General features: G+C 36.7%; 1 protein-coding gene across 2 annotated transcripts in view; it reads left to right on the top strand.

Moving 5' to 3' along the window:
• pappaa (pregnancy-associated plasma protein A, pappalysin 1a) overlaps positions 1-18967 on the top strand; it is a 121926-nt gene extending 102959 nt beyond the window's left edge. For both annotated transcript variants that reach the window (XM_038301966.1, XM_038301957.1), the window contains exon 22: positions 16518-18967. In XM_038301966.1, coding sequence (XP_038157894.1) covers positions 16518-16622 — 105 coding nt within the window. In that variant the 3' untranslated portion in view covers positions 16623-18967. The remainder of the gene's footprint in view (positions 1-16517) is intronic.
• The last annotated feature ends 6231 nt before the right edge of the window (positions 18968-25198 follow it).

The following is a 25198-nucleotide window of genomic DNA, read 5'->3' as shown; positions in this document are numbered from 1 at the left end:
TTTTTCAAAAATCTATGAAAATCTAATTTTTTATTTTTTTTTTTATATGGTGTGCAGGAGGCTGAACAAAAATATGTTTTCCAATGCTCTAAACATTTGTATAATAAATGATAATAATATTATTTAATAATAAATAATAACCGTGGGTATGTCTTGGACCATTGATTCCAAAGGAAAAAAAAGGAAGACAGTTGATGAGAACAGAGGATTCAAAGAATGGACCAAATGATTTGCTTTCATTATCATTGTGGAAGGATTGCCTGCATTTTTGCTTTGTAATGAGAAAAATAAAAACTATAATTTGGAAAGGCATTTCCAGGGATGGCTACTAAACATGCAGTCGACCACCAAGTTGAGTGAGAGAAAAAGTGCGATTGCAAAACTTCTGGATAAATTAGAGGAGCGCAAAGATAGATTAAAGAAGTGGATTGCATCTCAAAACTCCACTAATGGTGGAGTTTTGTTGCAAGGATGGAAAGCCGTCCACAGATCAAACAGGTAGCGTTCTGATGCAGGGATGTGAACTTTCTTCCATTTTTCCCCATATCCTAAAAATATAAATCACACCAAGAAGCGATGTTGACGGACATCCATCAGAGCTCTGCTCTGATGGATGTCAGTTCCTGCTTGGTTCCTCGCGACTCAAACAATTCCTCCCAACAGAAACATGTCCACCATAGAAAGATTTCTTTATCCTGTTTCTATTATTTCATCAATGCAACAGAACCTAAACCGCGCGGTGAAGCAGCACTTGGAGAGATTGTTCACTGCTCCTCCCTTACCTCCTGCTACTATGTGACATTTGCTCCAGGATAAACATTTAATCATGAATGCTTATTATATATTTAAGCCCACATAGTCCTTTTCTATAATGGGATAATACACTTAGAGCCCGTGTTACCATACAAGGCATATTGAAGACTTTTACATTTTTGCGGCTCCAGACAGATTTATTTTGTGTTATTTTGGTCCAATATGGCTCCTGAGCAGTTTGGGTTGCCGACTCCTGGGTTACGGCTTTTGTTGTGCAACTAAAGATCCTGAACGTATACCTTGTGGAAGGTTCGCATTTTCTCTCTATACTTTAGTGGTTCTACTGTATTTCTGGTATTCCAAACTCTTTCCATATATAACACGTTTAAGGTAAATTGTTGACTTTACATTGCCATGTCTGAGGATGTTTGGGATAATCTTCCACCCCCTGGTGGATTAGGTGGCTAAAAAAGTAGACCAGTATGTAATGTTCTGCTTTTTGCCAGCTTAGCCTGTTTTGTAACGATTTCTGTCTTCCTGGGCCAATAAGCAAATCAAGAGCACATCAGTTGCAACATATATACATCTTCCAATTTCAAATCCTCCACATTAACTTATTTAAACTGCTTGTGATCTTATCTATTTTTACGTATTCTCTTCCATTCTATTGCACTGTTGTGTTTAGCCATATAAAACAAAGTATTGTATCCATCAATACTTGGTCTGCTCTGTGTATATTCAGACAGTTACATCTGCCTTCCATCTGACAGAACCCTCAAAGAATGCATTTAACTAATTTCAGACATTCTGACATTTTTATTTATCCACTGCATTAAAGTCAGGTTGGGGTTTGGACATCTGGGACCAAGCAACACATTGATTATTTTCATTTTTAGCTACTCCACCATTGATTTGCTGTTGTTGTGGGATTTCTTTATAGTGTCATTTGTCTATTGTGGCAAAGCTTCAGCTGTCAGACAGATTGCCTTTGAATCTGGAATACTAAAAGAGTAAGACTAGACCTGAAATCAACTTTATATATATATATATATATATATATATATGTAAACCTATGACATTCTGCAATTTCTTCTTTAAACTGGTTTTAGTGCTAAGATATTCGTTAAAACATGGCTACTGCAGTTTAATTTTCCTACTGGTTACTAATACTTAGGCCCCGTCCACACGAAGACGAACCCTGGCCTAAACGCACACATTTTTCACCAAACCAGCCTCTCATCCATACGAAGCCGGCGTTTCGGGGGTCTGTAAACGATCTTTTTTTTATTCAGCCTTCAGAGTGGGAAGATTTCGAAACGCCGTTTTCGCGTTTCCATCTTTACGCTCTAACCGCATATTTTTTTTTACACGCATGCGTCATAGCGTCGCCTCTAAACACGCATGCGCGACACAGTATCACAACAACAATGGCGCCGTTGCTGCTAATGCTACTCACCCTTCTGTCGGGCTTACAACAGAATCTTCTTCTTCTGGAATATCTCGAGGAAGAACAGAGCAATATCGACGACATAGTTCAGCACCTGAATTTGACTTAACCACGAAAATGGACTCGCAGGGCAACCATGTATAAATATTAGTGCGCATGCCCAACATTTCGTCGCTTATTTTTGCTTTGGCACCACAGCGCCACTTACAGGCCTGGCATACATTTTGCAGCGTTTTCATGCATTCGTGTGGACGCTCACATTTATTTTACGTCTCCGTCTTTACGGCAAACGTTTTGGAAAATATCTGCGTTTCGTGTTCGTTTTGACGGGGCCTTATTCCCCATTGGCTAAAAAATCTGTTTAAACTCGGGAACAAGCGGCTTTTAGTGGCAGTGGGAACAGCTTGCTGACGCATGTGTACCTGGGTCAAATGACTCGGCGAGTGACGAGCGTTTAAATTGCCTTGGCTCTGACCTGCATGCTATGGGAACACCAGCCACGGGTTGACCCGCTGACACCATTGAATGCAATGTAGGGACATCAACACACAGCACCAGTTGTGTGTTGATGTGTGATCTATCAAGCTGAAATAACTCTGTTTACATCCTATAAACATAGCACAGCACTGGTAAGAGGGATTCGGACAGATAAAAGAGCAAAACAATAAAGCACACTCACTATTAGGGATGGGAATCGAAAACCGGTCCTGTTTAGAACCATTTTCGTGTGTTCCAATTCCATGGCACTGTTTGCCAGTTCGCTTAACGATTCCCTTAATGGTTCCAGGCAGAAATCTGAGCCTAGCGCTGGGCAGCACGACTTATGTCACATTTTTACGCAAGTTACGCACACGGCATTCAGTAAGCAAGTACGACATGATTACGCGTACGTCTAGAAAAGCAAAACAAAAAAATTGGCATCCCATCGGGTAAAGTGATCAAAAGTTTGGCTTAATTTTAAGGAAGAGAAATGTGGCAACAAGGCGTTTTGCCATCATTGCAAAGTGGTGGGAGGAAATACATCCAAAATGCAGAAACACCTGCGCACACAAAATGGCATACATTTTAACAAATGCCGTGCTTTTGATGCTTACGGACAGAACCTAAAGTTACGACCAGCATGGAAGGCAACTCTGGTGGTAAGTAGCTAGTTTTATATCACTGGCCGTGCTTAATGTGGTTCCCAGTAAATCATATGCCATTTCTGTAAATAAACCAATTCCCTACCTCTCTTTGGGGTTACAAAGTTGCTCCGCAGTTCAGGGATAGAGAGAAAGTTGACGCTCTTTTATTTAAATCAGAGGGAGATGAGTTTATTTCCCGAAATTGTACAGTAATACTTTTTCATTAAACGGATGCCTTTTGCTTCCTTACATGTTGCTCTCCACTTTTTACTTTCTTGATATCTGTCGCGCTGATAACATCTTCAATGCTAACCCATGGTGATGATGTCACTCAGCAGCAGGGGGACAGAGGCCATGCAGCTTGTCAGCTGGATGAGCTAAATGCTGATTGTTCAAATAGTACAGAGCCAACAGATATTGAACTGTTGGCAGTTGGTGTTCATCCTTATTATCTGTGCAGTGTTTTTTGGTAACTGTTTACATCAAAATTTCGGCTGTTGCTGACACAGATGCCATCATTTCTGTTGTTGTTAAGCTACAGACACAAAAGCCAAATGCATTTATGTAAATAACTAATTACATCTCACTCCATGCTACACTGCCAGTGTTCCAACTGTCTGTTAGCTGCTGTACTTAGAGAAAACAAAACATTGGACTTGTTTATGCTACTGTCAAGGACTTATACTTCTCTGAAGTAAGATGTCGGTAATTTGAATCAAAATCTCGTTATTTTATGCTCAGAGCATAAGCTCCTTTATAATAGGTACCCTGCATTACAAGTACTTCTAAGAAAATTATCACAGGAAGCTGAATAAACCCTACAAGTTTAGACTACAAATAGGGATGCATTTTCAGACACATTGAGAGGGCATTAATACAATGAGTGTTTGACTGATTATATAAACTTTTGTATAGAAAACACCATCCATACCATAACAGTGAGAAGCTTTCCCAATACTAAAACCTAGATCATCAGTGATCTGAAGGAACTGCTAAACCAGAAAAAAGAGCCTTCAAGAGCTTATTATTATTGAAGAGTATGCAGAAACAACTTAATGTCAAAATAGGAGAAAGTATGAAGGCACAGAGGAAAAGCCAGCAAGCCAGTTCCAGCAGAACACTATCAGAGATCAGTTTTCAGGGATGAATAAGATCACAAACTTCAAGCAGGAGTTGAATCCTATTAACCTAATGGGAGAAGAAGTTTAGATTGTTGAAGAGTATAAATACATTGGTGTTCACCTGGAATATAACATTGACTGGAGATCCAACTTTTAAGTCTCAAGTAGGTAGCAGGCTGTACTTCTTAAGCAAATGTGGCTACTACGGTCTGTCAATTTTGCAGACAGAACTGCATTTCACTCATTGCATCCCTTCCATGCGGCTGTGTTTACATCTGAAAGGAAGAATAAAAAGAAAAATCCTTCTTTGCGCATGCGCCCTGAGCGATTTGCCCACGATGGAATCGTGAGTTCGGGAGAAAATCCAACATGTTCGATTTTCTCCCAACCTCACGATTCCTGATTGGGAGGTAGTAGTGAGAGGCTGATCGCCCCTCGTAACCCCCTGTACACTACATGACTCACAACGCACGATCAGGCTGAAAGTCGGCCGGATCGAAAGATTCTTGCACGACTGGAAAATCGCCCTGAAAATCGCACAGTATACGCCCGGCTTTAAGGAAGTTAAGGTCCCTTAGTGTTATCTTCCAGAAGACTGTGGCAGAGAGTGGGATCTCTTTTGCTATTATCTGCTGAGGTAGCAGCATTGAAGCAAATGACTTTGAAAAGCTCAACAAGCTAATAAAGAAGAAACTGCTTTAAAACCTCAACTAAATTATGAAAAAACTGAGAATCCTTTTCAGAAGATGGTTAAATAAAAACACAGTGTCAGTCTAAGATCTGATGTAATTCAGGTCACTACTGAATATCCTTCTACCTACAGTCATCAACATCTTCAACAACTAATTGAAAATAAAGAGTTTCAACAAAAAGGTACTTTTTGGAAAATATATCATTAATTTTTGTTTGGGATCAAAAAAGAATTTGTGATTTAAATTAATTAAATCTGCTCTTGAGTTTCCCAGAATCCCTTAAGATGAACTAGTTACCTAGCCTAGTTAACTGGTCCCACCCGCTAGCGGCCAAAATAATATTTTTTTTTTGCGAGTGGGTCATCGACAGACTGTTTACACCTCCCCACCAGCTTTCTGTCGTGCTTCCTACGTCACAGTCAGTTGTGCTCATTGATCAGAGCGTTGGCCAATAGGCACAGACATGGTTTGAAAAACAACTGGTTGTTCTCATCAACAATCTTCCGATGTCTCATTCATTGGTGGGGCCAGACTAAATTACACATTTCATCTCACATTTAGTTTGGTTTATCTGGCTACTAGTTACCTGAAATCCCTTCCTTAGTCCACCAAGTTGAATATATCTATTATAGATAGATTGGACAGATAAAAAATAAATTCCCTCATATCATCCTTACATTTATGATAATAGCTACAAGTTTTATTCCTCCTGGCCAATAAGGCTGCACCTGCACTCACCCTCTGTACTGTTTGGCAGCCAGTTGTCAGATCTGCTAATGCTGACCAAACCAAACATTTAACTTACCTTTTTAGAAGAAAAATGAAAAACCTCTGTGTGGCTTCTGAGCTCCTTTGAGTCATTATGCCATCAGCAGATGTCCAGATGTGAGTCAGCTTGGCTTAATTGATTAACAATAAAAAAAAAACTAACAGCCTTAGCTGTCTTTTAACATTTAATAATTATTAGATATAGTACTTTTAGTTTTGTATATAAATAATCTAGCCTTTTCTAAACAAATTTAGTCCCATAATGAAAATTTAAAAATTCTTTGAATGCTCAAATATCTTTTCTTGAACTGCAGAATTTTTCATAATCTGGCTTGAGAACAAATTCTAAAATGTCTTTTCTATAAAGATGGTACTTCTAAGTATTCAATGCCATTTCCTAAATGTGCTGCAGCTTGTAAGCTATGCTGGGTTTGTTTTGACTCTCCTTCCCCCTGCCGAGGCTCAGTCTACCAGCTGGTTTTAATCATACTTGATATACCATACCATTTTTGTGTTAGAGGATGGAAAGCATTTTTTATATTTTCAAATAAAAACCCTCTCTTGTACATACAAGGGAAAAAAAGTGTTTACATTAGATTTAAACTAGCTGTGATAAGCTTAAAAAAACACTAAGCCATTGAACTCATGTAGTCTGTTGTCAATTTTCAGGACTTGAATCACTGAAAAGGAATGTAATCGAGATTCCAAAGCAATGGCTTATCGAGATAGTCAGAGACTTCATATTTTCATAATTCTGTCTAAAGTAGCTCACAATTTCTGCTACATTTAAGTCATCTTTTGTATAATATTAAACTGTTTTGTATCTAAATTAAATTAAAAAAATATTGATACCTAAAATACATTGGCTTGTATTGATTTTACTGTACAATATCCGTATTATCTCTAATCTATGATATATTTTTGGAAAACAAATGCTCCCTGTTTTTCAAATATTCCTAGTGTTTCCCAAAACTTGATTGTAGTAACCTAAATACAGATGAAAAAGTAAACAAAATATTCTATGAAGTTATATGAATGCAAACTATTTTAAATGTTATACAAAGTAAGATTTTTAAGTGATCTGTTTTATCCAGTAATTCGAATTAGTACCACTGTATTAATTTCTTTCTCTTTCTGATTTAACTTTCATAAGGTCTGGTAACAAATAATGGAGGTCTGTTTATTGTAAACTTTAAAATTAGTAACACAGAAAAATCAGTACACTGTGGTGGAAAGCCTGGACAAAAAATTTGAATAAATACTAGATAACTTAGTAAAATAAACTTGCAAGGAATGTAGTTTTGAAGCAGTACAATTGTTATGTTGTTAATTCACAATAGGAGCCAAAGAGTCTTATGCTACGTTAAGAATGCAAGCGCTGGAAGAGGCAAAAAACCAATTGCTGCTTCATTTTTTATGCTTGTAAAAGTTTAGTTCTGACATGCAGCTGAAGCTTTTTTGTTGCTCTACCTGTGGGGTTGAAAAGTGGGTCTGATGCGCATAGGGAGGAGCTACCCTATCCTTTCTTTGCCTGTAACAATGGCGGATGAAATCAAAAGAGTCGCTTGGCACATTCGAAAGAATAATGCTCCATTCAGATCACAAGCTCTGGAAGCAGTAAAAAGCTTCTACTGCTTAATTTTTGTTGCTTGTACGCATTGAGGCGAAGTGTGTCCAGATGTGTCCGATGATTCTGCTGTTCCTGTGTTCAATGGCAGAAAGCTGCTTTGCTATATTAGCTTTTTTCAGTGGGTAAAAAGTAGTTTTAATAGGTTTTTAAATGAGAAAGTCCACCTGAAAACTTCGTCTGTACAGTTGCTGCCATCAATGCTGCCTTCAAATATTATTTCGCTCTCAGAGCCGCTCAGACCCCTGTACACCGGCAGTGCACTGTCACTAGGAATCCCATTCAATGGCAGCCTCTGGCCCGGTCGCCTCTTCGGTAATTTCTGCTACTGTTCGCAGTGGCTGGAAGGAGATGTTAGCGGTTTTCATTTACGTAATCCAAACTGCAGGCACAAGAAAAATAAAAGCATATTTTGTGATAGTGATCTGCATCAGCAGTGCTGTGTCTGTCTCCCTGCCAGCCCCCAGATGAGCTTCTGTGATTGGTTGAAGTGGCATGTTGAGCAGCAAAAGTTCAATTTTTCCAACTTCAGCAGCTGTTGCTTTCACAGCACGTCCCACGCGTCACATGTTCAGAAGCTCATGACACGCAGCTGTTCAGATGCACTGCTCCTGCTGCTCAAAAACGCGCTGCAGGACCTTTTGCTGCACCTTGATGCACATCAACCATTGACTTTGCCTCTAAATTAGTTGCTTCTGCTGCCTCTAGCACGTACCGTCTGAACATAGCATTAATTCAGGTCTGCAGTAGACTGCTTACAGTACTATATAACTTTATCAATCTCACACTGGAGAAATTCACTCTGCATATAACCCATCCCCTTGGGGAGCGGTGGGCTGCCACTGTGCGGTGCCCAAGGAGCAGATGGGGTTAAGAGTCTTGCTCAGGGACCTAGAGTTGCAGGCTATGGTAGTGGGGCTTGAACTCAGAACCTCTGGGGGCCAAGTGCAATGCCGTAATCACTAGGCCGCCACACCTCCAAATCTAGACCGGCAGACATGTGCCTCCAAAAGTTTAACTTTTACAAATAATGATATATGAGACTGACGCTACATATTTTTAATACAGCTGATTTAAAATTGTCTTGTTCTGAAAGCTTTTCTTTTTTTTTTTAAAGCAGTGGTCATATCTTTAAATAGTAATACCTTCCATGCCTATCACATACTCCTGAAAATGTTGATATTTCATGAGATAGTATACACTAACATTATTAAAAAATAATCCACATTCTACAAGGAGAAATTATTCAACATGCTTGCATTAAAGCAACAAATAGCTAATTCTTTCCACTTTAAAGTCCCCTTGAAATGACTGAAAAAGATAAAACAAATTGCTTTGAAATTACCAATCATGGCTTGGTTTATCAGCTGCCAGAAGCAAGGGTCAAGTAAAGCTTACTATGGGTGAAGAACAAAAAGGAAACACCAAGGATTCGGGCTGATAGGAATGATTGTTATCGGAACAGCTGAAAAGCCAGATGTTTGATATAATTTGCTTTTATCGTTAATCAGTTGCCAAATTTAGGCATGTTTCTTGCAATGCAAGTTTTGCTCAAGGACAAATATGTTTTCTGTTAGACTTGAAATAAGGATGAAAAGGATTTTCTATCGTATATATATTCCATTAGCATTGCATTCTCGTTTAGTAATATTGTACTTCGTTTTAAGTTTTTTTAAATCAGAAATATTTATTACTCACAGGAAATGTTTATACTTATCAAAAATCTTGTTTGATCAAGTCAGTACGACCAAAACTGGGTACTACACCTGATCCTTATTTTCCCCAAGAAAAACACATGCTTGGCAGACAGCAGGATGGAGCAGAACAAAACATCTACAAGCAAACAAAACAAAACCAAAGTAACAATAAATGACAAAAGAATCTGTAACTTATTACTGACTAAACCTCTCTACCCAGCTGATGATTCATGATGAATCACAAACTTATGAGTGACAAATATGCACAGTATTTCCTGTTTTGCCAGTACTCAACACTATTGTTCAAACCACAATCAATGACTTTTTAAGTTGCCAAAATATCACTAAAGAGGTCTTTTTTTATTGTGTTTTTTAAAAGTATGACTGAAAAAGTCAATGTTTTGGTGTCCAATTAAAAACTTTCTACAAATAAGCTGCAGATTGGGGAAAAATATTTTAGTATGAAAACTTTAAAAAGAATTCAATGAGACTTTCAACTAACTCAGTTTTTTTTTTTCTCGCTTGGAAAATGACACCATTAGTTCAGTATAAATACTATTTAACTGACAAAAAGAAAAACACAGAATCCTAAATTAGACATAATGGTAATTTTTATTTAACACTGCATACTCATATTTTCTGTTGATGCATTTGCAGCTATAGTGATTTTTGATAATAGAAAAAATGTGTTATTTTATTATGAGTTTTGCCTTTTTTTTAAACACATAAAGATGTTTTTATATATATGCACTGTCTAAGGTTTCTCTGGAGACCCATGGCATAGAGTCTGCTGAACAATATTCAAGTTATTTTTGGGGTGCTCCATGGCATTCCCAGCTCAGGAGGGATATGTAGTAAACAGAAGTTCAAATTGTTCTCCAGAATCTCAAAAAAAAAAAAAAAAAAAAAAAAAAAAAAATGTAAAAGATGGATGTACAATTTTGGACATAATGTATATTTTGTGCAAATGTTATTTAACACACCTTGATATTGTTGTAGCTTAAGGCTTTTTATGATTCCTTTCTAAACTTCCATGCTACTAAACTGAAGTATCCCTGTTCCACTATAAAAATATCTTGTAATTCTTCAAAATTTGTCTAATTAATTCAAACATCTGGAAACCCTAAGAATCTAAAGCTAATTAGAAGTTGCAGTTCTTAAAAGATATTTAATATTTGTGCTGGACATCAGTTTGCCTGCTACCTTGTGTTTCAGAAAGGCTGTGGAAATCAAGTTACAAGCTGTTGCTTGCAGCTCATCAACTAAATCTTATTGTATTGAACTCATGAATCTAGTTTCTTTCAGGATTAAACCACCACTTCTCACTCTCACAGTCTCATCCTTTCTCTCTGTGTCCATCAGTCTTTTTCCCACTAATTGCTGCTCTCAGTCATGCACATACTTTCTATCTAACTTAGAAACAAGGATTGCACATAGGCTTTCCATTGGTTGCTATGCTGTAGTCTGGTGTGTCTGTGGGAATCTTGATCAATCTCATGCCCCCATTATGTTGTGACAGCAGAACAGTGACTCCCCCATCACTTGTTCACTTTCCCTCTGCCAAAAGTAGTTACATCTATATTTCTCTTTAAGCAGTGGTGTTAAAGTGAAATGTAAACCAAGCAGACAGTGTTGCTTTTCAATAGCTTGCATTCATCATCACCTTTTTTTTAATTTCCTTTTACACGAAAGGAAAGAAAAAAAATACCACTTACTTATTTTACAAAAATAAACACAAAAAAACACTTACATACACTGATACTGCCCTTTAAATGGAAGAAATAGAATCCTGCCATGTTTGTTTGTGACATTTGACAGTCTTGATTTGCCTAAGTATGGCTGGTAATGGTAAACTCCACATAGACTGTTTGCCAGAACCCCAAATACTGAGGGGGGCGCTGTTAGGACAGCGTAAAAAGATAAACAGATTGAATGAATAACAGCAAATGTGGGAAAGCCTGACTAGTGCCTGTTGCTTTTTGAAAGTAATCATTCAGAAAAGATAGAAAACAATCCTATCTTCTGCATTCCACCTTTGTTTATTCTGATGGACTTCTCACAATTGAACCCACCTCCCTTTGGTTTCTCTTTTGTTTTTTGCTAACTATGTTTTCCAATTTCTTGTCACATTCTTAGGATTTGATTGAATGAATATAAAACAATATTTTTTAATGTAATTTCATTATACAAACTGTATGTGTACTGGAGATCAAATTCCCAGTCTTGCTGCATCATATTGGTGTCTGTCTTCTTTTAATGTGATCTTCTCCTATATGTTCTTTATTTTTTTTTTAAAGCTAAGCACTGCTAATAAAAGGCTGTATTGGTTCTTCCAAGTGCCTTAATAATAATTTTATGAAATTATCAGTGATGGTTTAAGTCTCTCATTGGCTTTCTACATTCCTTGTTCCTGCAGTAGCAAAGAGTAAGAGAAATTGTTACTAAAACATTTTTTTTAAATTGTTACATTGTTTAAGTCCTAGTTTAGTTTGTTTCTTCTACCAGATGTGTTAATTGGAAATAGACATGATGTGTAAGTGTTGAAGGGTCCAGGGTCAGAATTTTTGATCATGTTAATGATGTGGAAGGCTCTTAATATAGTAAACAAGTGTATGCCGCTGTGTTAAGTTCATAGGAAAATAAGGTCAGGACAATATTTTCTTCCAGCATTATTTTTTTAAATGCCCTTAAATTTAATTAATCAGATTAGTAGGACTCAGTTTTGTTTTTCAAACATAGCTTCTTATTTTTGATATTAAGATAGAATGTGTGAGATCAATAGTATTTACTTAATTTTTGGACCTAGTAAAACAAATATTTTATTACTGATAAAACAGCTTTCAGTTGAAGTTTTTATTTTTTTATTTTGCATGACTCTAAATAATGGAATTCTACGCATTTATTTTTCTCTGCTTCCCAGAACAATAAAGAAACCCTACTTTTGTTTTACTGTGGTAGAGATGTGTGTATTTAGTAGTCCTGGATAAATTACTGTGCATTGTTCCACTTCAGAGCCTTTGAAGGTGAAAGAAATGGCTGTACGTAAGGTCACTGCAGGATCTCCCCTTAATAGTTACAAGCTGTTGGCTGGATTTCTAGAGGCGGGGGGTTGAGGGGTGGGGGGTTGCAAGAGTCTGGAATTCACCTCTCTGAGGGTTCCCATTGCAGGAACCCCCCCCCCCCCCCCCCCCCATAGTTAAATAGTTTTTTTTCCTCAGTAGACATTTTTTTTATGAATGTGACTGTATGTTTTACTATTAAAGTTAGGGTATTGTGTAAGGGATACGATTCCCGCCAGGCCTTTAAACCTGCTTGGCACAGCTACGCCCGGTATGTTACTTGTCATCATCAATATTTCTTTCTGTACTGTGCTGCTCACAGATAGCTACTAAACTATATGTTAATATGCTGTCAGATTTAAAAGGTTATACTTTTGGAATTGTATTTGCATATATACCATGCAAATACATGGTATATATCTTGTTTTTTTTGTTCCAGCAGTGGGCTTTTCCTGTGACTAGGACTTATTTCTCAGGATTTCATGGTAGTTTCTTTGCTGGCTGAACATATTTTATGTAAAATGTTCACATTACTGAACCACAAACTAGAACAGACTCCCTTTCAGCTCCCTATTGCCTCTACACATTACGTCCACCAGTTTTCATAGATAAAAAAAAAACAAAAAAAAAAAAACAGATTTGGAAATACAGTGGATCAACAATGCGAGTAAAGTTCCTGCAGTAAGAATGCAATGAAGGACTATGGTTATCAAAGTGTATTTTTTTTTATTTTAGTTTGACAATTACATTTTTATGTCATTGTTTGTAGGTGATCCTTTGTTAGTATAGTGTAAAATGAGGCATGAGACTTCCCAAAATTAAAATTGCCATGGTATTTCTCATCAGAATAAACTCTTTCTCAATGCATGATTTAGCGTTTGCCTTTATGTGGATTCATTTGGCAAAATAAGGCTTGACTATTATGATAAGTCCCAAACATGAGGGTGAATTCTTTGAGCATTACACTCTATTGGAAGCTATCATTTTGACTTACTTTCAGTGGGCCTTTAATGTTGTCCTCTCTCAGTCCATGCCACTTGGATGTCCTCATCCACTCCTCCTTTTTAACACCGGGACACAGGGCAGCAGGAATGTCCCCAGACTCACAGGCCAGGCAGTCCAGTTTCCCAGCCACCCTGAAAGAATCTTAAGTCAGGTCCAGATGCAGCAGCTGGACCAATCACCCTAGAGGTCAAGGTCAAAGGAAAGTATTTCAAATCTGCCACCCACCATCATTACCTGCATGAAAAGATAAGCTGAAATGGCTTTGGACTGAAAAGTGGGAAACTAAATGGGAATACAAAGGGGATACTCTCTGAAGGTAGGACGGTAATAAAACAAAGCAAACATATGAAGGGAATTGAAAAGAGGTAAAAGTGTAAAACAGAGACATTGTAATAAAACTCAGTCAGGTGGGTATGAGGAACTCTGTGTTCTTGGCTACAAAATGACACGGAGGAAATGCTGTTCATGCAGTTGACAGCTGTTTCTGAAGTGTGTCCGGCCTTTAGCTTGTAAAGTAGTCCCATGTAGACCTCGTTTCCCCGAGGAGTCTGGGCCCAGGCAACCTGGCTATTCCATTAGAGACACCTCTCCCACACAAACAAGTTATTTTATACCCTATTTGCAAGGCGAGCCTTCGTCACTGGCCCTATGGGAAAAGCACAATGTCAATCCAGGGTCACAGTAGTGTGAAAATTATTTGCTCCTTCCAAATTTTAGTGTTTTGTTGATGTGTCACACTGATGTGTTTCGGAACATCAAACAAATGTAAATATTAATCAAAGACAACAAAAAATGTTGATTTATAGATGAAGCATTTTTTATTATTAGGAACATCAAAACCCGCTAACAAGCTGGTCTTTTACTTGCAGTATCTCGGAACACCCCACCCCCTCCCACTGTCAATGTACTCCAAGCAGTGCCATGGCTGCCATTTTTGCAAAATTCCAAACGCCTTTACGCAGCTACCTTTGGACATGTGTTTTTTTCTACACCTTGTCCACTTCATTAATCATCACATCTGACTGGTTTAGAATCGATCCTCTGATTTTCTATCCTTTTTTTTTGTTGTTAGAATGAAATTGTCTCTTTAAGGATAAACCTGGATTTTATTCTCCTTGAAGTACAGCCTGACACACTTCTCTATGACTTAAAAAAAGAAAAATATACAGTTTACATTTGATTGAGGATAGTTCTATCATTTTTAGGTGTGTTACAGCATTGGATGAGGATAAATGTGATTCAGTTTCATCATTCAGATTTAAATAATAAAAGCTGAAACTCATGGAAAAAACATCAAGCTTTATTATCCTTTAGTTTAATTTAAATGAATAGTCACATTTTATTTTATTTTTTATGTTTCAGTACTTTATAGCTTGTTATTGTGGATTTAAAAAGTTTGGTTGGCTGCTGCAAATTCTGTATTCTGTAAATAAATTCTGTAATAAGTTATTTTTCTAGCATCCTGAGTTTTGTGTTGAGCATTGGACTGCATGTTTTTGGTACTCAAACAGGCTTTATACATGTTTTAATACAGGCCCTCTGTATCAAAGTATGTATAATTGTAAGAGAAATAATAGATGTAAAGCCCCTCTGGGTATCTAGGCATAGTAAAGTACAAAGCTAGATGTATGTTTTTTACTAATATTTTTCTTCACTAAAACAATATCAGTGCTTCATCTCCTTCAAGAGTATATTATATGTGGGATAGTTAATGGATGCTTTTAGCTCCTTATTAGTTGGCAAAATTATATACATATTTACATATTTATTTCTGTTATACTTTGCAGTTACCCATCTAATCCAATTCTAAGCTAATATTTAGCCTGCAGTGTATTTTTTAATTTTGAGACAAAGCTTATCAGCATAATCTAAGTAGTTCTGTATTAGCTACATCATACAGTATTTATAGAAATGTAACTTTGAAAAAGTCAGTCAATATAGAAAGTTTTTATTTATTGCACTAAAGTAAAAGCTGATTTTAGCTAAAGGTATGGTATCATCTAATGTCTGCCTTCACTGGCTTGTATTTTTATTTGACTTACAATGTCTGATGCGACCATTTCTCCAAAAAAGAAAAACACAGATATACTATTTCTGCCCAATGAGATCAAGCAAGTCTGACTGCAGATTCTCAGCTCCTTTCAGTATAAGCCACTACGATACAAATACAAACATGTCCTTGGTATGCTGCCCGCCTGCCTGACATGACTCGGAGAGCACGTGCTTCCTGTTTGGCCTGGAGACGGGGGACACATTTTGTGTACCCAAACAGCTTAAGCCAACCCCTTTGAGAGGTGAACGAGTAGACAAGGCAGCAGCAGCTGGTGCCGATGACGCACTGCCAACGTTATCCAACTACGTCAAAGCCAGGGGCAACAACCAATGATTGCACTACTTTTATTGCAAGGACCTTATGTACAAAACTATCAGAAAATTGAAGATAAAATGCTTTGATGCCCCAGTGTTATGACATAACAGATCCTCTTTGAGCAACAGAACCGCAAACTCTCCTGCTTTTAATTTACTATGGAGTTGTTTGTTAGTTGTTTAGGGGAATCTACTTTTCACATTGCATGACATACTGAACACTCACCTACTACGTTCAGATAAACTTCTTCTGCCTAACAGGTGTTATACTATTGCAAGTCAGGTGCATACTTTTGATCTCTTTTTTGATTTTAGTTCTTGGTTGGGTCCTTCACTTTAAAGGTGCATTGCAGAAGTAGCAATAAGATAGACCAACACAAGAGTGGTGCATAATTGCAAGGATAATACAAGATTTTTTTAAATATATTTTTTTACAAAAAATCTTTAAATTTGCTTGTGTGTATTTGCTCTGAGTCTATGTGTAGGGACACTGTCCTAGTGGAAGGTTAAAATCCAGTCCGGGCTCATGCCTTTTGCTCGATTGCCAATTGTTTAAGGCTCCATTTTTGTTCTTACTGGTTCTGATGAGCCTCCCTGGTCGTGCGCACGACCCATGTTTAGCGGCCTTAGTCCTTGACGCGGCCAACCTGGGTTCAAATCCAGTCTGTGGTCCCTTGCCACATGGCTCTCCCCTTCTCTCATACCCCCTTTCTTGTCAGCCTACTGCTGTCAGCCACTAGTGCTGTGAAAACCCTAGTTTTTTAGAATTCAACATAATATGCAAATATGTGTTTTGAAAATGTTGCTTTTGGGTTAAGGTTGACAACTAAATGTAATTTTGTTTTTCTTCTACTTAGGTAATACCATTCCCAATCTCCTGCGACATAGGGAATGAGTGCTCCTGTCGTGATCCTAATGCTTCAGAGAACCTTAATCGAAATCATGTCCGTACTGTTGGGTGACCAGCTTGAGCAGGGATCATCACTCGCTGCTCCGGGACCCTTTCTCTAACTCAACACAACCAGAATTGCCAAACCAACCCTCTTCATCCTCATCTTGGCTCACAGTTTCCTGTACATGCTGCTAATAAAAGCATACCTCTTCATCTGTACTGCAATCCCAACCGGCTTCCATCTCCTTATGAAAGGAAGATAACGAACAAGAATGAGACTCCATTGAATTTTTTTTTTTATTTTTTTTTTTGCTGCAATACAAAAAGTAAACTGTGCAATACAAGCCGTAAATATATATATATAGTATTAAAATACAGAAAAGAGACCTTTTCAATATCTCAGCCAAAAAAAAAAAAAAAAGTGTAACCAAGTCTAGGTAGCATGCCTTTTGGTGACTTTTGTGCTGGCTTTAATAATGATTTTAGTTACCTCATTACAATCACATGATTGAACCAAAGGTATATCAAAACAAGTGTGAGATTGCGTTGATGCTGGCTCGGGGTAGTGCTGATATGATAATATACTGACCAGTGATTTGAATGAATTCTCAAACACCGTAAATATGGGTTGGATCTTGGAATCATACGACAGTCATATTGTTTTAAGTCACAAATTAAACATATAAAAGGCTAATTGCAATATGCAAAAATTCTAAATAGTCAATTATAGAAACCACAGTCTTGGAAAATGTTACACAAAAGAAATCTGCATTTGAAATGTTAACGTGGCTTTTCATTCTAATCCATGATAAATATTAGACTTAGGCAGTTTTGTCTTCTTTGATGCTAATAGTCCTCCCTAATAGTATTCAATCATTCTAACATGTGGTTACACAACTCTGTCATCTTGTATTACAAAAGAAAACATGATGACAGCATCACATATGAAATGTACTAACAACTTCAAAAAATCCAGAACCTCACTTGGCACCCCTCATCTTATGCAGCTGCCCCTGCTAATAACTACAGTATATACCTTGATTATGACTTAAAGAATGTTGTCTATGACCTCACTTAGGGTTTGGGGTGAATTATTTTCAGTCAAAACTCCTCCCTTATGGAACTAGTTTAAACCTTTGTTACCTCAAGAACCACGTTAAACTGAAAAAAGCAGAAAGTAAATCCACTCCGGTCCTTTTCAGAATGTAGAAAATGCTTGTTTAATGCTTGTAGCTTCCCTGATCTTAGTGCTGCACACCACATTCACACAGAAATATAGGGATAAAAGGTTGGATAGACTGTCTGCCCAGCCCAAATCTTAAATCCTACCCAACCGACCTGCAGGCTTTAATTTCACAGACTTTCTTCTGTCGCTGGGTAGTTAGTAAATGTAAAAATGACATTTGGATGTTTATGTCAGCACATAATTTCCGGCCACAGTATGCTAAACGCTCTGTAAGACAAAGTGCTGGGTTTGTTTTAGGTCATTTACTAATTCCACTACATCTTCAGTACAAAGTGCACTTCTATACAGCGTTTTTCTGTATGTGTCTGTTCGCATAAAGTAACTTTGTTAAACAATATAGCTGCTATAATAGATTTCTATTTTGTTACTCAATTTTCCTGACACATACAAACTGAGTTTTCATGCAACAATCGATGTAGTAGTTCGCTCTGCATCTCGGTCTAATACTTTACTTCTATTTTTTCATGTCAACCACAATCAAAGAGATATTTAGCATATATAATAACTATCATTTCACTTCATCCATGGTCTCTCTCTGACTCATATATGGTATTTAAAATTCTTCCTGTGAACATCATCCTTCGTGTTATTTCACAGCCGTTAATTGTGGAGACCTAAAAGAATACAAGAACATGTAAAGAGCAAAGATATTTTCCACAACATGAATATTTTTTGGAATATGCCATATTTAATCAGCATTCTTTTTAGATGACCTCAATTACTGCACTTTCTACTCAGTAGTGAAAAATGCATATCTTTCAAAAAATCTTTTAGAAGCTGCTATTAAATGAATGGCTGTCTAAGGCAAACTGCATAGTATTTAGCAATTTGACCCCTTACAATGCAGTTTGTTTTTCTATTAGTTTTGTTTTCACTTGGCTTGTATGCTATTTTATGCAGATGACATATTGCTATGCTACTCTGGAAACCAAATGGGGTATTTTGAAGCATTGAAGCATATATCCATTTAGTCTATGAAAAGCACCTAGATATACAGCAACGCTCTCCTCAAGGGATGAGTTATTTAAGTCAAACTAGACTGCAAAGGCTACAACATGTGTGTTCCCTTGGTGTTTGCATTGCGCCTAAGGTCCAAAAGGAAAATTAGAAAGAAGCAGAAAAAAACACAAAAAAAAAACACAATAAATTCCCCCAACAAAAAGGATTGTTGAAAGATTGTAACTTTTGCAAAACATGAGTATTTGTGAGGACATTTAAAGGGATAGTTCGGTATTTTTGACATGAATCTGTATGGCATCCCGATCACCAGCGGCATGCAATCACACTGACTTACCCCTGGCAGCGTCCTGTGAGCAGAGTTATCGTCCAGTTTTGGTCAAGCCGAAAGTAGTCCTGCAGGTTTTTAGGTACAGCGAAATAAAACGTTTCTCTTCCCAAAACATTATGTGTCCAAAAGAGTGATATTTTCGCATCCCAAAAACATTGTAGTGGAAAAAGTCACACGTCGTTATCAATTGGTCCTATTTTCTGTTGTTGGGCTCGCTGTCTGAATGACGGCTCGCACTGATACGAACAGAGAGAAAATAGGACCAATTGATAACGACGTGTGACTTTTTCCACTACAATGTTTTTGGGATGTGAAAATATCACTCTTTTGGACACATAATGTTTTGGGAAGAGAAACGTTTTATTTCGCTGTACCTAAAAACCTGCAGGACTACTTTCGGCTTGACCAAAACTGGACGATAACTCTGCTCACAGGACGCTGCCAGGGGTAAGTCAGTGTGATTGCATGCCGCTGGTGATCGGGATGCCATACAGATTCATGTCAAAAATACCGAACTATCCCTTTAAGGCTACAGGATCTTCGGTGATTACATTTATAAACTTTATATGAAAACTATATATTCCTGGTAACTTTATGTATTCAAGATGTAATGTTTGTATTTTAGATTCTGCTGCCTCACACATCATTTCATACTAGTGGTTAGTGACTCACGTAGAGTCGCACCACATGCAGTGCCATGGTTCATCTGCTAGAGGTCATAGAAAAGTAATCCAAACAGTTTAAATGAATCACTCTCAAACAATGTAAATAGTTATACACTTGTATTAACATTATCATTTGTCTCTTCTGCATAATTATATCTTAATGATGTAATATAATTTTATGTTGTCACTATATAGATACCAAAACAGCCAATTGCAACTGACACAAAAGAATTCATAAGAATATTAACTAACTTGAAAATATAAAGAAAATTCCTAAAATTGGAGAAGTTACCAATAAACCAGCTTACAAAAACAGTCATGAGCGGGGGAGAATACATTTGTGCATCAAATGAGGACATCTCCTCTCTACTGTAGACATCACATGATCGCTTTGCTGTACCTCATGCCTGTAAAGTTTGCTGCTTCTATAGTTTTGGTATTTTAGTGAAATTTTGAGTCTCATAAGAATGGTGTAAATAGTGCAACTATTTATTGAGAGTGTTATACTTTTTTAAGTTATATTTAAGTTCCAGTTAAATTATTTTTTACATTCCTTTATTAATCAGCACAGTATATGTTGTGAGTCATTTTGTCTCTCTGTTTATGTTGTGATTGTTGCTTTTAGGCATTGATCTGATTAGTTTGGCCCAACATTATGAAACAGCTTAGGTCAATGGGGATAATTTGGAGTTGATATTGCCTTGGAAATTATATATTTTTTCATTTAAAGCCAGAATTATGTTTATTTTTGTCTTTCTTTTATAAACAATGCACACAAAAGCCATATGTACAAGGAGTACTTATAAGAAATCCAAATTTACAATAAAATGGATCATTGCTTATTATAAACACAATATTACTATTAGAGGACAAGAGAAAACTGGCTTAACATATAAGGGAAAAACAATGTACTAGAAGTTAGTTGACATCCAAGTATGAGTTATCGGAGATGGGGTAAAGGTAGAGAGTAGGTTTCCAGTGAAGGAGAGAGAAGGAAAGGTATTTAAGGTTGGTCTGCTTCTCCTGGCCTGTTGGGCTGTTTGTCCAGGTGTGTAAGTGTGTAGGTTGTCCATGGGCAAAGAGCAGGGGGCCTGACTGGTAAGACTGAAAGGCCAGTGAGTCAGAGTTTCTGCTGCGGATGGCAGCCATTCCACTTTAGGACTCCCACCTTCACTTACCTCCATCTCCCCTCTAACTTGACACACAGCCTCATCTGTCATCGTCAGGTATGCCTTTGTGGGGCAGCCAGGGTCGAGCTGGCCCTGTGAAAATGAGAGGGGATGTTTGCCTAGCTCACAAAGCCATTTGAAGTTAAGATGAGGGAACACATTTCTTTTCACCTGCAGTCTATGCTTATCACACCATAGAAAACTAAATCGGTTTTCTTGCCTGACAGGCTTTGACACCTCCATGTTCACCTCCAAGATTTGCTCCTGTAGTTGAAATGAAAGATCTTTTATTTTTCTTGTCTACATATTTCAGATGTTTGTGTCCAATTCATCAAAAAAAAAAAAAAGGAGAAAAACTGCGGCATGTCAAGCTGTAATGTTTCTGATCTAATCTTTGAAGGGTCATGGTGTTTTCTTTGTGTGCTGTAACACATGGAGTACCTCTCACAAGCCTTTGGTTATAGCTTAGCCCTTTAATGTCTTTGTTCTTATCCTCCTGCGAGAAATTTAATAAAAGTTGAAGTATAGTTTTTTGTTTTTTCACATGGAAAAAAAAATACAAAAAAATGTATTTGCATATTTCGTGAATATCTAGTGGTATTACTGTAATGCTCCATACCCAACTGCTCAACAAACATATTTTAAGATGTAAATATTGATATTATCTAATTGTATTCCAAAAAAAAATGTACTAACTTTTTGAGACTAGCTCTTGGATTGATTTTATCATAAATATAACATAAAGAAATCCGTGAAATGTAGTATCAAAGTATCAACTTCAAGGAAAAAAAAGTTAACAAAAAAAACTAGTGATGCCTTAGCACACCACTTGCTGTCAGCATTTATTTGTTCATAATGACCTAGTGTAAGCACTGTTGTCAGATGTATAAACCATGAAATATATCTGTTGAGTCATATACTATTTATTTGTTGTCAATAAAAAATAATCAGAAGTCATCATTGGATCCTAGGAGTTTGGTTTAAACCCATTCTTTCAATCAAGCTTGTATTTCTTTTACATAACTGATGTTCTTCACCCCTTTTTTTGTAAATCATTAAGTCCTATTGTATATCCCTATGTTTATGCAACTGATTTAAAAACTCAGGTGGTGTCTGAATGTCCACCCTAATTACAAAATAGTGATTAAGCCATTTTAGATGAGTGTCCGAACATCTAGTGGATGAAAAAGTAGTGGACTTGAAATATCCTATAATGCACCTTGAAAAGTAGTGATCATCCATGGTCACTAGACGAACAGATATATTATGAAATGCTTTGTGAGGAAAGCTCTGCTTGCAAAACATCATGGGTTTTGTAGTCACAGTGGAGTGCTGTCACTACCCGACAACGGCAACAAATAACAAAAATGGCACAGACACCGTGCAGAGAGGTGGAGTTATGTGCCCAATGGGAAGCGAAAAGTGTCTAAAAGGTAAGTTAACTGAGTTCACTATGAAGTCCACTATATACTGTAGTCCCCACCTATGTAGTGATTGAGGGATTAAGGGGTTAGGGCGGATGTTCAGACACAGCCACAGTAAAGGTAGCATTTAAGTTTTTAAGTCTCTACGCCCCTTAAGGATCAATTCTCTTTAATTTGCGGTCAGCAGTTTTTATGGCATATATTTTGTTTAGGTGCTTTTACATGTTCAGTTACTGAGAAAAAATAATTAAATGTAGCTCTTTGTGACCTCTTTTAGCACCCTTTTTAATACCAACGGAAGGCACAGAATTTGACTTTTGTGCATGAGTGTTCATGTGGTTGTGGCATGAGCAAAGTTAGCAGTTTGCAATGGTTCTTTAACAATTGTTTACTAGTCTCTTACATAATATGAAAAAAAAGGTCCAGAGGCAGCAACACTTGCCAGCTAATCTAAAGTGAGTCTCCAATTGGTGGAAAAGAAATGGGTGTAATGGCAAAGCCGCTTTTACACTTCAGATCTTCTGGCAGGTTTTAACTGAAGCCGAACAACAACAAACACATTTTAACATGAAATTTCCAGGTTAGGACTCCTTCAACAGTTATGTCAATGTGTCACTGAGCACAGAGATTACTGACCCCATATGAAGTTTTGAATATCTGTTCTAACTTTCAATAAAAACCTTGGTGAGGAAGAGGAAAAAGCAGCTCTTTTGCTTTATCATGTTCTAACCAGAACCAACACACGATTACAGAACAGATAGAGAGTATGCCATGGGATCAAACAGCAGCTTACCTTCTGAGAACCAACTAGGGTTTCAGGCCAAGTTTATTTTTCTGCTGGAGGGGTTGGCCTTGGCTCAAGCAAATGTTGTGTCTGCCTTGAAGGTCACCCTAAGGCCTCGAGGCTATGATTTATATGGGAGTATTGTGTATTGTGGTAATATTTTTACAATTAGGGTGCAAATTGTAAAAAAATGCAAAGAGCAATCTTTGAGCAGTTCTTTTTAAAATACATATTCTAAATGAAAAAAGACAGTTGTAGCAGCATTAAAACTGAAGCTTTCTCAGAAAATTTCAGACACTGCTTAACATATTTTTAAACGCTAAGTTGTGCATCTTTGAAATTAAAGGGTGTTAGGCCAGTGGTGTAAGCCAACTAACAGAGATTTTGAAAATCTATTATGGAGAAGTGTTTTGCCAACTTTTTATCTTGCAGACTTTGTTAAGGTGTAGGGTTAAAAGTAATTGACATTTCCCTTCTTTTCATTAGATTGCCATTAAAAGAAATAGATGCCACTATTAATACACCACTTTTTATATTTTTAGCAAGCAAAGGGGAAAAAAGATGAGGTACTAGATGTGTTAATTATGTGTCTAAAAACAAAATATTTTACAAAATTAATTAACTAGAAGTTTTGAAAAAGGAACTGTGCATTAAATTTAAAGTTCAACATATTAAGTAATCACAAATTAATCATAGCTTATTTGAAATGCTCAGTAAATACTCTGACATGTATTTGATTCTAAATCAAAAGTTTGCTTGAAAGTTGACATACCCTCCCAATAAAGAAAACGATAAATTCACACTAGTAATTCAAATAACAGAAAACTGAAAACAGTAATGATAAATACAAATTTACTAAATTATAATTTATATATATATATATATATATATATATATATATATATATATATATATATATATATATATATATATATATATATATATATATATATATATATATATATATATATATATACTGTAGTCCCCACCTATGTAGTGATTGAGGGATTAAGGGGTTAGGGCGTATATATATATATATATATATATATATATATTGATTTTGAATTGTTATTTAAAAAAAGAAATCTAAAAATAAAACTATTACAGACAAATTAAAGTACAGTGGTGTAGGTGCAGAAGTCTTACCCAACATTTCATACAACATTACAAAAAGAACAAAAGCTTTTTACAGTACCACTTCACCAGGTAATCAGGGTTGGAGATTGAAGCATCACATACTGTAACAATAAAGCCCAGTGGTAATATATATATAACAGGAGACCACACTAATCTCCCTGAACAAAGCCCAGTAAATATCACAATGGCAGACATCCAACAAAGACTCTCAAGTAAGAGGAACTTGACAGCACCAGACCTGGACATATTCTACATCTACAGGATGAAGAAACTGATTTCTCTCCATAACTGGCTAGTGTAACAAATGAATGGGACCTTCTCCAAATGGCTAACTGAAAGCCAAGCAGTCCTAATGATGAAAATGGGATAACGCCAACCAGCTAAAGCTCAATTATATTGTATAAATTACCAAGATTTTACAATATATGACCAAACATTTTTCCGCATCCACTATAATATTTTCTTGATGACAGCTTTTAACTTTTATTCAAGAGAATGATTGCTACTTTAATACAAAAGATTTTTCTTTGGAAACCTTTAAAATCACCAAGTTAACAAGCTTTAACATTTTGGGTTATTCTGCCCACGTCGGTTACTTGGTGTTTCCAAGAATAACAAGTGTTATTATAATGATAATATTTATTATAATTGTTATCAAGTAGTTAAAATTAGTCTTTCACTGTTAGTCACATTTAATAATTCCTGATGTAGCAAACAAACAAAAACAAAGAAAACTAATTCCACATTGATAGAGTGGCATGAAAATGTGAGGGCTGGTTCTAGCACATCATTGACCATAATGACCTAATTTGTGAGAATGCATATCAAGCTACTGATTTTTAAAGTGCAGTTAATGTTGCATGACTGAAAAAGAAACTGGATCTGAGGTTGAAAGAATAGTTTGTTGAGCGAGGTGGAAAAAGTAAATGCTTC

The sequence above is a fragment of the Cyprinodon tularosa genome, unplaced genomic scaffold (genome assembly GCF_016077235.1).
Source record: "Cyprinodon tularosa strain WSP-4 unplaced genomic scaffold, ASM1607723v1 ctg113, whole genome shotgun sequence".
NCBI lineage: Eukaryota > Metazoa > Chordata > Actinopteri > Cyprinodontiformes > Cyprinodontidae > Cyprinodon > Cyprinodon tularosa.
This window is presented reverse-complemented; position numbering and strand designations above follow the sequence as displayed.